Source organism: Rattus norvegicus, chromosome 8 (assembly GCF_021556685.1).
Source record: "Rattus norvegicus strain SHRSP/BbbUtx chromosome 8, alternate assembly SHRSP_T2T, whole genome shotgun sequence".
NCBI lineage: Eukaryota > Metazoa > Chordata > Mammalia > Rodentia > Muridae > Rattus > Rattus norvegicus.
Window position 1 is genome coordinate 13166336 of NC_141541.1, and position 13041 is coordinate 13179376.

At 39.8% G+C, this 13041-nt stretch overlaps 1 protein-coding gene and 1 long non-coding RNA gene across 7 annotated transcripts in view; one reads left to right on the forward strand and one right to left on the reverse strand.

Annotated features, from left to right (window-relative positions):
- Positions 1-13041, reverse strand: part of Cntn5 (contactin 5) — a 1240814-nt gene that overhangs the window by 287820 nt on the left and 939953 nt on the right. For both annotated transcript variants that reach the window (XM_087560151.1, NM_053746.2), the window contains 2 exon segments: positions 9185-9366; positions 628-764 (listed from right to left, as the gene is read on the reverse strand). In XM_087560151.1, the coding sequence (XP_087416277.1) occupies positions 628-764; positions 9185-9366 (319 nt within the window).
- The window catches only part of LOC102548563 (uncharacterized), a 45005-nt gene continuing 35297 nt past the window's right edge, over positions 3334-13041 (forward strand). The window contains exons 1-3 of one of the 5 annotated variants that reach the window (XR_015627060.1): positions 3343-3410; positions 5779-5834; positions 6400-6612. This is a non-coding gene — a long non-coding RNA (uncharacterized LOC102548563). Of the gene's footprint in view, positions 3411-4739; positions 4988-5778; positions 5835-6399; positions 6613-13041 lie in introns of those variants that run through there. The other 4 variants (XR_015627059.1, XR_015627062.1, XR_015627061.1 and 1 more) reach the window with 4 other exon arrangements.

Here is a 13041-nt window from a genome sequence, read left to right on the forward strand (position 1 = left end):
TCTTAATCAGGGATTGATGTGAGGGCCCAGCCCATTGTCATTGCTTCCACACCTGGGCTGGTGGCCCTGAGTTCTATTAAAAAGCAGGGTGAGGAAGCCGGAAAGCAGCACCCCTTCAGGGCCTCTACATCAGCTCCTGCCTTTAGGTTCCATCCCTGCTTGAGTTTCTGCTGACGATGAACTGTTATATGGTTACTTTTGCCCATGATATTTTTATCTCAGAAATAATAACCATTGTAGACATGAACTTTTCTCGCTAGCCTCTTTGTTCCCAGAATAACAACTCTAAGGCTTAATTATTTATGAATAAATGCTTAGGCCATAAGCTTGGGCTTGTTCCCTGACTAGATGATAATTTATATAATCTGTTTATTCCAGTCTACAGCTGGCCCACGTCTAGTTACCTCTCCTAATTTTGGCTGACTTTTCAGAGTCTAGAGTGAATCTCCCTCCCAACTCCTAGAATTCTCCTTTCTCTGCCAGATATCCCACCTTTGAATCCTGCCTCAGCTAATAGGCCATCAGGTGATAGTTCCACACAGTGTATGATAGATTATCTCTACAAACCCTAATGAGCACACCATGGTACTTAGATTGCTAGGCAGAAGTTCTGAGCTTTCCACATACCTGTGGCAGGAGGGGTGCTCCATTCTTCAGCCAGCGGTATGTGGGCCTGGGCTTTCCGGTAGCCTTGCATTCCCACTGCAGAGGACTCCCACTGTCCAGCTGGGTGTCATTCAGTTTCTGTACCCAGTGTGGGTACGCTGTGAGCATTTAAACAAGAAAGAAAAACAAGCTCAATATGTCCACATTCACCACATCTAACCTTCACTGGGGAAAATCCACTGTATTTCTTCAGATTTAGTCCTTATGTGTAGCGTTCATGTAACCACAGGGGAGCACATCACTACACAGAGGAGCACATCACTACACAGGGGAGCACATCACTACACAGGGGAGCACATCACTACACAGGGGAGCACATCACTACACAGGGGAGCACATCACTACACAGGGGAGCGCACCCTTACAGGAGAGTACATCACTATTACACTGCAGGGTATACAATTATTACACAGGGGAGCATGTCATTTTTATACAGGGAAGAATGTTATTATTACTTGTGGGAGAACACCATTATTACACAGGGGAGCATGTCATATTACACGGGGACAGGTCATTATTATGTGGGAAGCATGCCATTATCACACACAAGAGAATGTCACTGTTACACAGGGGGGCATGCCATTATTATATAGGGGTGTCATTATTACACAGGGGAACACATTATTATTTTTCTTTTCTTTCTTTTTTTATTCAGACAGAGTTTCTTGTGTATCCTTGGCTGTCCTAGACCAGGCCAGCTTCAAACTCACAGAGATGTGCCTGTGTCTGAAGTGTTGGTCACCAGTGCCTGATTTAAGTACAAATCATCACACACTAGAGCACTCATTATACACAAAACTGTTTCCCAAAAAACAAATAGGACAGTATGGACTATTTTGCTTACTGAAGGTATAACTTAAACACCACAAACACACATACACAGAGACACACACACACACACAGACACACACACACACACACACACACACACACACACACACACACACACACTTCAAAGCAAGTGGTTTACTTCTCTCCAGAGCTTATACGCTTACATGATATGGAGTCACTCACTTGAAAGAATAATTCCTGTGAGCAGCAGGCCACAGACAGGTCCTGTGTTAGTTGCTTTGATGTGTGTGTACATGTCTGTGTCTGTGTAAACGGGTATGATTTTGAAAAGCTAATTTTTGAGTTTAAATTTAACTTAGCATAATTTTTCAGAATTAAATAAAGTTCCTTCATTACAATTAGTGAAGAAAGTTTCAAAATGGTAACATATAAAGATTTCATTATCATAAGACATTGTGGGACATATATAGAATGTACAAGATAAAAGTTAAAATACCTTTTCTTCCCTGACTTACTTGTAAATAAAAATACATTAAAGACATTAATTCTGTATTCATATGGCTTGTTTGAATCAAAGCGGGGGCATTTCATCCTACAGCTCCTGCTGAGCTGAGCAGTGAGCTGAGCATTAGACAGCAACATCTGCATTGCATAGGAACTCTGCACCTTGTGTGTGACTGGCTGTGTCCTCAGATGCTCTTCCGGGTTAATAGATACAAGTTGCTTGGCAACTGATTTAGAAGAACAGATTTTTAAGTGCCACACAAATATGCACTTATGTATAAACACAGACATAAGCACAACGAGAATGTGGGTCATGAATGATGTTAAAAAAGAAGATAAACTCTACGTTTCAAAAACAAATCTTACTCAACACCTCAACATCAAGGTGTGTATGCGATACCATCTGTGACAGTGTATGATGTGCAAGGAGTTACAGCCAAGGCAAGGTCCTCTCAGCTTCCACGGTGCTTTTCTGCTGTTCTCCTTCAATTCAGCACTGCATCGTATCTCCTGAACTGCTAACTGTGCATTAATTACATCCACAAAGAGAAGAGATGCAGAGAAATGGAACGGAAGATAGCTTTAGAAGCAGCCACTAGACTGTAGCTGGAAAGTGTTGTAGCAGGGCATCCTGGGAGGGTCCTGGCAGTATGAGGTCAGAGGCACACAGCCCCCTTTAAGTTCCTCTTAGGCAGCACATTGCACTTAACTAGGGGAAGGGGGTGGCTTCTAAATAGTAACCCAGGGTCAGCAGCACACACCACAACTTAGTCTGCATGGTGACGAATTGTTCACTTATCTATAAAATGAAAATTTAGGCCAGTGAGATGGCTGAAGAGGGACAGATGCCTATCCCACACCTGAGTTCAGCCCCTCTGATCACATGGTAAAGAAAAGAGCTAAGTTCTGAAAATCATCCTCTGCCATCCACATGGATTATATTGTGTATAAGTGAGTACAAACACACACACACATACACACACTTGCACACATGATGTTTGCATACATAATATCACATATATACATACCACACATGTACACATGCATACGCGAACACACATATATACACCACAAACATATACATATACACATAAATACATACAACAGACACACATACACACACAAACATTCATGCACATACATATAAACATACCTACATACTCAATTTAAATGAGAAAAAAAAACCAGGTTTGGTTGAATTTTCAATAAACTTTGTAACTTTCATTTGGCTTATGTCGAACCACATCTTTCAGGGCTTAGAAAACTAAGGAGACATATGGTCTTTGAAGTGGAAAATTGTTAGAACCTTGCCAGATGCACGGTATCCTGGCAGCTACTTATGTAATACATTTGGGCTTCAGAACCATCTCCGGGTTCCATTTTGTGATGCGTGGAGCAGATGTGCATAGAGCAAGCCATGCTTACTGCCTCTCATCACTGGGAACTCTGTAAGTCTCTCCTGACATATGCTAAGTGTTATTGGCTGCTGCTTTGTTCTGTATCTTAAGTATTGAGGACTCAACACATTTTACTGACATAGATCAATTTCAGTGTTATAGCTCTCCGCTGTGAGCCGGAGAAAGCTAATGTACAGTGCTGGGTGATACAGTTGGGGGTGAACATAGGTTCAACCTCACTCTGTGGTACCCTTGCTGTAATCTATAACTGGAAATGAATTCCTTCACTTTAATGAGCCTCATTTGTAAGCTACAGATGATAATTCCTATTTCAGAGGGCCGCTATGATGATTGAACATAATAAATAGTGATTTATTCTCTGTCCCAGTCCATCACCACACAAAACTTCATCTTTAATCAAATGTGAACATATATATGGCACTATTTTCAGAGTAATAGATTTGAGACAAGAAACTGTTTCCCCAAAGAAATAATCATGGCATCATGGATGAGTTCAGGAGCTGGGAATCTATAAGTTTATATAATTTTCTAAGGTGAATCTATGTGTAGTTTTAGTGTGGTAAGACACTCATTGAAGTTCAAATATGGAAAAACACAATTTTGAAGAATAAGAATAGTTGCAAGACTTTAATGTGTCAGTATGCTCTGGAGCTGGATCACACAGTGAATCATCGTCCTTGTAATGTGGTTAGCAAGGATGGAGATAGGAGACGAGCTTCAGTCTTCAATCCCAGATCGCACTCTCTTCATTTTTGTTCAACTGTTTGTTTGCTTATTTGTAATTTTTAAAACTCAGTTTTAAAAGGTAGAGTTCAAATCTAATACTATATATGTGTTAAAATAAAATTTGTTTGATTGTTCAATTATTTATTGAACCAAAGCTAAAGGCTCAGAGTCTACTGCTAACTTCTTACAACTGTTCATAACATCTCATACAGTGCACATGCTGTGTACATATAGCACAGGGGTGGTTTGTGTAAGTTTCAATTCAGATAGAATGCCTCCCACCCGCTACCCCACTTTCCCTGCTGGTGCCTTCAGGCCCACCATAGCTCTCTTTCCTCATTCTTAACAGAATTTAATTTCTTGCACTCTCAAGACTGTTCGCGTAAACCCTCCCTGTTTTTTGTCTCATGGTCATTTTCTAGCATCCTCCATTCTATCCACATGTCCCCTAAGTACAGCATATGTTTCCAACTCAACCTGTAGTAATAACTTCTTAATCTCTGTAGATATGCTTTCCTTGTTACTAAGTGCCACTCAGGCTAATGTGTGAATCCATGGCAATGTAAAGCTTAGAACATAAACTCTCCTGTGAAGCCCTGGCAGTGTAGAACCTAGAACATAAGCTCTCATGCGAATCCCTGGCAATGCAGAACCTAGAACATAAGCTCTCCTCTGAAGCCCTGTAATGCATGAACTAGAACATAAGCTCTTGATCAAATCCTGGCAATGAACTGCTTAGAACATAAGATCTCGTGTGAAGCCCTGGTGATGTACAGCCTCAAACAGAAGCTCTTAGTGACTACCTGTCAGCAGTCATTGTTCAGTCTCTCCACTCACTTGCTTTATGCTGAATCCTGCAGAGTGATCCTCACATAAAAGCGGTAAGCATTAAAATAACATAGATTTATAAGAAAAATTATCCACTGCTTCCTGGAGAGCATGCTTAATTTTAGAAAGAAATATTGAAAATAACCTCAAAAAGGTTGCCTTGAAAGTTCATATAATTAAATTATCCATATTTAAACGTACTAAAAATCAATGAAGGAGCTGCTCAGGGCATTAATGACAGTAGATCTACTCTTTATCATCTACACCAGCAATGCAGCTGTGTCCTTTCTGGGCTGTTGGAAACAGTACAACATACCTCTACCCTTAAGCACACTGGTTACAGATATATTAAGTTCTATGCAAGTCTAAACCTTCGATACAATGCAGTGACTATCAACCCCAAATCACTGTCTGTACGGCAGATGTTACATATCTCTACATAGCTCTATATAGCTCTACATATCTCTACATAGCTCTACATAGCTCTGTATACTAGGCCTCTGTGCACAGATGCCTCACTTCCTAAGCCTCCCTCAGAACTGCTTAAGTTATGGCTACTGCTGCACTGTCTTTCTTCTGCCTCCTTTCCCTCCTTCTGTTTTCCCTTCAGTTGTCCCTCTCTACCCCTTTCTCCTTTTCCCCTTTCCTTCTTTTGTTCCTCACGAAATTCCTTCTTATTTAATCTGTTCCTTTCATTTTAATTGAGTCTGCTAACAAGCAAAGTTCAATTTAATGATGGGGTGCAATTTTGTGTGACAGTTTAAAGTAGGCTTTTGGGTAAATTGTCAGAAGCTAGAGGTGTCAAAGAAATTAACCCATAAATCTACCATATATGATGCCACAGGACATCCACCTGAACAATTATGCACTTTCTTCTGATCTTCAAACCACTCCCCAAAGGTAGGACTATAATTTTTGCTATTTTTTCTTGAATTCTGTAGTTTTATACTATTTACACCACACACACACACACACACACACACACACACACACACTTACATTTCTTTAATCTTTTATTTAACAACACAGGCTTCTTCCTGTTATATCAATTATTACATTATATTTTAATACCAATGCTGTTATAAAAAATCAAACTATCTCCCTGCCACCAATGCTATGTCTAATTCTTTGACGAAATGGGCAACCTCAGATTGCAGCATTACTATCTCACAGGCAGGTCTGAAGTGCAGTGCTTCTGTACGATCTTCTACTGCTCAAAATGGAGCCTGAATACAAAACTATAGGTACAGGAAAATAGCCAAGATCGTGACACCCATGAGGTTAGCATGGGGGCCTTTCACAAAGCCCTCTATACAGAAACGTTGGTTACCTGACTGTCGCATCCATGGGGAGGCCTGGAACCTTTAGTAGTTGGGATCTATTTGAAAGTAGTCAGTGTACTAGGGATGTGTCCTAATGGAGCTCAAGTCTCCTCCTCTCCTCCTTATTTGCCCTCCCCTTCCAGCTGACATGAGGTGAATGTTTTCTCCATGATGTGCAGTACCACAACATGTGACAAGGATGAGCCACCCTGGACTAAAGCCAATGAAATCATGAGCCAGCACTAATTGTCCTCTTCAAGGCGAATGAAGATCTCAAGCGTTTTGTCTTAGTAATGGAAGACTTATTACTATGTATACCTGCTATTAGTCAAGTATAAATGTTCATCTAAAACCTACAGGGTTGCTCACATAGACCGACCTATAATCTCAGAAGTTTTGAATTATAGAAGTTGCAGGAATCCAGATATCTTTGGGAATGAAACAAGGAATTGTTTAGAATTTTTTCAAGGAAACAGAGAGAAACTGAAATTGCTTAGGACAAATCTAAAGGCATGGTACCATGATGAAGTCTGACAGGAAGCTATTCTCATCATGGGCTGGAGTGAGAGGTTACATCCTTTTTCCTTTTCTTTTATTGGATATTTTATTTATTTACATTTCAAAGGTTATCCCCTTTCCCGGTTTTCCTTCTGGAAACCCCCTATCCCATCCCTCTCCTCCTGCTTCTATGAGGGTGTTTCCCCTCACACCTACCCACTCCCACCTCCGTGCCCTGGCATTCCTCTACACTGGGGCATTAAGCCTTCACAGGACCAAGGGCTTCTCCTCCCATTGGTGCCTGACAAGGCCATCCTCTGCTACATATGTGACTGAAGCCATGAGTCGCTGCATGTGTACTCTTTGGGTAGTGGCTCGGTCCCTGGGAGCTCTGGGCTGTCTGGCTGGTTGATATTGCTGTTCTTCCTATGAGTTTGCAAACGCCTTCAGCTCCTTCAGTCCTTTCTCTAACTCCTCCATTGGGGATCCCACATCCTTTCAAGATGTCCTCCCCTTCTGTCAAGTATACATGGCAAACAATGAAAACTGGCCTATTTTTTCGGTTGTGATAACAACCTATAATTTTTACGTATATCAATATCGAGTTAAAATATTTATTTTGACACTGTCTCATTTGGCACTGCAATCATTACTGCCTGAGAACCAAGTAGCTAAATCAAGAAGAGAGAGCAAAGGCATTAGGTCAACTAGGAACCTCAGGCTCCACCCTCTGAGTCATTCTCTTTAGGAACATAGCATTCTTTAGAATAGAGATTTGTGGGTCATGATTTGCAACAGCACTAAACATTGCTTAGTCCCCTTTGTAGATCTAAACCATAAATTTCTTATTTAATTCCTGTCATTTTTCAACCCGTATTTTTCTCCAAAGAGGGTTAATACTCCGTTCTGTCAGTGTGAGGATAAAAATGTATTTCAGTGTGGAATGGCAAAAAAAGTCTTTTTTCCTTTGTCAGGAGACCGTCAGGATTATCTGCTTTAAGAAATTATGATGAGTTCCAAGCACCAGCTTTCATATGAAACTAGAGACTTGTTAGATCACATACTAATGTTACTAGGTACATCTGCAGCCGGAAAGCTTCTGCCCCCGTGCCTGTGTGCACGCCGCAGACCTCTCAGCCCCGTGCCTGTGTGCACGCCGCAGACCTCTCAGTGTTTTACGGAGCAGATCTCTTCCCAGATGCTTTTGTGCATTCAGCTGTTCAGGGGTCTGATGGTTTTTAAGGTCTAACCAGAGTTGTCAGGACAGAATGTACCTTGAACCTTCATGACCCTTTGTACATTTTCAGCTCCAATTTCAGGTTCAGTTTTTTTCCTCAATTCAATCCTTTATTGATAGCATGTAGATGAATGAAGGAGGAAAAATGGAGGAAAGGAAGAGATGGAAAGAGGGATGGACAGAGGGAGGGAGGAAAGGAAGGAAGTGTTCATGGCATAATCTGCCTAGGAAGATGAATTCTGGAAGGAGTTACTGAGATCATGGAAAGGTTGAATTTAATTTACAGAATTTCAGAATATTCTTTAAAAAATCCCCTCGCAGGATATTATGTTTGCAGGAGAGGCAGTCTTGAGATGTCATGAGAGTTAGATGTCGTGAATGAATCAGCCATGTGCATATTCCAGATCTCTTTGCTCTCTCGCTGCCCTGACTTCCAGTGTTCCTGCTCTGTTTGGCATCTTCAACTGGGACTTGAGCACGTTACCCCTTCCCACCCCACGTAGGCGAATATGAAAAGCAGATGTGTGTAACACTGGGCCCTCATGTGAGATGGTAAGAACGTCCGAACCCCTGCACTCTCCTTCTTATTCATCACCTGGTAGGGTGGACTGGCATTTTTGGAAAACAAACACCCTCAAGTTGCAGGACCTATTTGTCATACAGACATATTAACTCAGGCCAGAGCTCAGCAAACTTCTATGAACTGCTTGATAGCAAATATTTTAGTCCTTGCAACTCAGCGGGTTCCTATCTCCACTTAATTCTTCTGGATCCAAGCAAAAACTGAAACGGAGCATTTATAAACAAACAGATATTTACCTAAATCAGCAGCTAGGCAGGATTTGGTGCGTGGGCATAAAATTTCGACTCCTGAGTTGAGGCAAGAGCTAAACTCAGTTAATACCACTTATAAAATAAAATTTGAAATTTTCAGGTGATAGCTGTCGGTTTGGTGCAAATTTTTATTTTTTGTGGTTATAAACTCCCAGTCATGTACAAAGGTGCTGAGATTTCCTTGCTTATTTTTCTTTAAAGTATTTTTATATGTAGGCTCATTTTACTTGGTATTTCTTATAAAAAATGTGTTCAAGTTGTTACTTGGATTTTCAGTGCCAGATGAACAACGTTTGGTTCAATTTGCATTTTCTGTCTCACCCTTGGGAGAAAGCTCTGTGCTCTTCTGAGACACTTACTATATATTTGGAGCTGTCCACGAAAGGAGTTTTTCCCTCGGGAGTTTTCAGCTGTGCATTCATATATTCCGGCGTCATCCAGCTGCAGGTTGGGGATCTCCAGGACCGCCTGGGATTTTCGCAGTCTGGACTTACTGGGAATGTAACCGTTAACCTTCATCCAAGTGATCGTTGGAACAGGGCTACAATGGGGAACAAAAGCTCGGTTAATATACCTCCCACTATCAGAAACATAGATTCAGTTATCTGGTAATTTAAGCACTTAATAGGCTGAGCACAATAAAATGTAATCGCAATTAGGGCCACGTGCCAGCAGATACAAGCTCCATGTGGCTGTTACATGATCAGAGAATCACATCTTTCTCAGATTGCAAGAAAGCCTTCAGAAGCCCTCTAGTACTTTGTAAATGTAAATGGTTTATTTGTAGGTAACAAATGTACTTTGTCGAAATAGTTAACGATTTCGGAGCAAGAGTCAAACAGAAGACTTGGGAATTGAATGGGGAGACTCTTCTACCCTTACCTGTAGCAAATTTGTTTTCTGCAGCAACAGTGTGTAGAGCCCAATCCACCTGGTCCATGTTTCTACCCACAAACGAGCCACTTAGGCTTTTTTAAAATATAAAGCATTTATATTTTTATTTAATACCAAAGGTTTTATTCAAGAAATATTAGCTTGCCTTTTCTCATTCATAGCTGCACATGACTCTATTATATGAAAATATGGGACCACTGCCCCTCATAACTCCGGGTTAAGGAGAGCATAGCTTTCATTTGCTACTTTTGTCTTACCAAGGTGCTCATACATTGCACTGCTGCTGTCATGGCTTGCAGGAGATACAAACACTGGCTTAATAGATCAAAGGGCATACCCATCTTTTTATTTTAATAAGCACTGCCATACTGCTTCCCCATAATAGAGTGGCAGTGCCTATACCTACCGTTAATATATGATACTTTTTCCCTGTATCCTTGTCAGGATTGTCTGAGATGAATTTAGTTAAATACAAGACCTTCACAGATTCAAACCAGACAAAAATCCCAGCATAAGAAAAAGTGGACACACAGGTATATTTCTAACAAAGAAACTATATTAATTTTTACTGACAAGACTATCAGTTTTCTCCAGTGGATGCCACACTCCAGTGCAGGCCTCGTGCCTAGAAGTAGTCGGCCAAAAAAAAAAAACAAACAAACAAAAAAAAAAACAAAGAAAACAAAACAAAACCCTCTGGATTTTCTTTTATTATATGTTGTCTCAGTGCAATTTTTGGTTTGTTTCTTTGACTTTTGAGGGAGAGAGAGAGAGAGAGAGAGAGAGAGAGAGAGAGAGAGAGAGAGAGAGAGGCAGAGACACAGAGGGAGACAGAAGACAGAGACAGAGAGACAGAAACAGAAGAGAGACTGATTCAGGTTTGTAGGGAGGTAGGGGGATCTGGAGGAGCTAGGTGAGAGAAAGTAATATGATCATAATATATTGTGTAAAATATTTAAATAGCATTTGTTTATTGAGAAAAGTATGGAGTTTTTGTCTATTTTTTTATAAACTAATTTGTTTCAGTTTTTTCTTTTTCTTTTTTTGGTCTGAAAAGAAAACACCATTAAATTATAAATATACATTATTTAAAATTAGTCTTTAATACTGTTTACTTTTAGCCCATTATTTAAAAATATATCAGTAGGTTACATATACATGAGTATGTAATATATGTTATATATAATATAATAGTTGAATACAATAACAATTAATGAAGAAATAATGAACTTGGGGTTTAGAACTATTATGGGTACACTGCTCATTGCATGAAATTTTCAAAAGGAAACTTTTAAACAGAATTCATCATCAATCCTTCTCCCTGCCTGGCTGTTACCATACAATTGTTTCTAGGACAGGATCTTAGAAGTACATTTTCTGTGGTCTATGGTTTATTTTTTCCTGAGTTCTGAGCCTGTTCTTGCTTAGAAAATGATTTCAAAACTCAAGTTTAGGTCAATATTTTTTACAGATATTAGGTCATAGTTTTTACAGATATTTTATGGCAATTTTAAAGTTGCATTTGGCAATCATCCAACTGGACTAGTGCACAGCTCTCACGGGGTGTAAGGATGGAATTCACAGTTCCTGCATTACTAATGATGCTCTGTGGCAGACAATGGCTGACCACCTGCCTTCTCTTCTGCAAGCTCATGCACTGGAATCTGTCCCGTGTTCAGTCCTGTTTCACTTACCTTTTGAGATGTATACATGTTACACTTTTTCAATGGAGCCAATGTATTTCCAAACTTTCTTTCTCACCTCCTCCTTCACTATCCTCTGACCTAGAAACACACTTCCTCCTGTCTTCAGGCCCTTCCTCAGTCCAGCTGTAGCTTGTATGGACAGCAAGATGAGGAGGTTCCCCTACTCCCTTCAATAACAAAGCACTTTGCATCCTAAATGAGGGTCCCACAACATCAGCTCTAGATTATAAAGGGTGGATATAGAGGCCTTTTAGAAAATACTCTCAAACAAAATGTCTTCTCTTACAGGAATGATAGCATTGTCTATTATAGTGTGTGTGTGTGTGTGTGTGTGTGTGTGTGTGTGTGTGTGTGTGTGTGTGTGTCAGGGAGGGGACTAGCACAAGTAATCACATCCAGGCCCTTGAGCAGGCTAGAAAACACTACTATCATGTCATAACTCTAACTCTAGTATAGGAATCCTCTCACAGGTCTCTTCACAAATTTCATCTGGTTTGTTTCTCTGAGGGTTCACACTTCTGTTCTGTCATAGGTAATATGAAAACAATCATTATTTATAGTGGATTTAAGTTTTCAGTTGCCTTCAGTTGAGATGTAGTTTGATTATTATGACCCTACCATGCTTATTAATAGAAGTTCAAAATTCTTTAAGTATGATAGAAATAATTCTGATAATATAATTCAAGGTCTACTAAGGAAAACAGGTGTGCTGCATGTGTGTGTGTGTGTGTGTGTGTGTGTGTGTGTGTATTTATGTATTAACTACATGAATATCATGGGAAAAATTTATAAAGAGGTTGAGAAATACAAACAAACCACAAATAACCTTATGACTTACAAAACAAACCTTGATATTCAAAAATCAAAGATTAATGAAAGTTGTAATAGATTTCTGTGCAGGTGTTCTAAAATAATTTTCTTCAGCAAATGTAAGGATAGTGAACACATATTTCATGTTCTTGGCTCCTTGTTCTGGAGGATGGGAAGAAGGATGCTGAGAGGCCACACAGTCAGTTTTGGTATCTCCCTAACCTTTGGAACTGCTAGTTCCCATGCACCTTTCTCAGGTCATAGATCCTTTAAATCGTAAAATACCATGCTGCCGAGACAGCTCAGCAATGAAGGTCAAGGAGACTTGATGACCTTGGTTCAGTCCACTAGATGAGATGGAAGGGAAGAACTGACTGACACCTTTGTCTTCCTATGACCTGTACATGTATGTCGGGGCACATGTGCTCCCTTCCACATAAATAAATATACATCAAGCATATAATACTAAATAAAAATTTTTATAAGACAGAATTTTCTGTCTTTATTTTCACTTATATATCCTAAATATATTTTCCATATTTTTCCAGATATAAACTTCAAGAGGCATCTTATTTTCATATCTATAAATTTTTTATTATTTTTATTTTTTACTGGTTTTTATAACCATTGTTGTTTGATGACTTCTCTGACAGTAGAGTGGAGTGGGCCTTTTGGGAAAATATGTAAAATAACTGCAGAAAAATCATTCATATTTTCCCATTATTCATGTACTGGTTTCAATTAACAGTAGAGGATAAAGGATTTTGAACATTTTATATATAGTTTTTCATTTTCGGCCAGTTGGC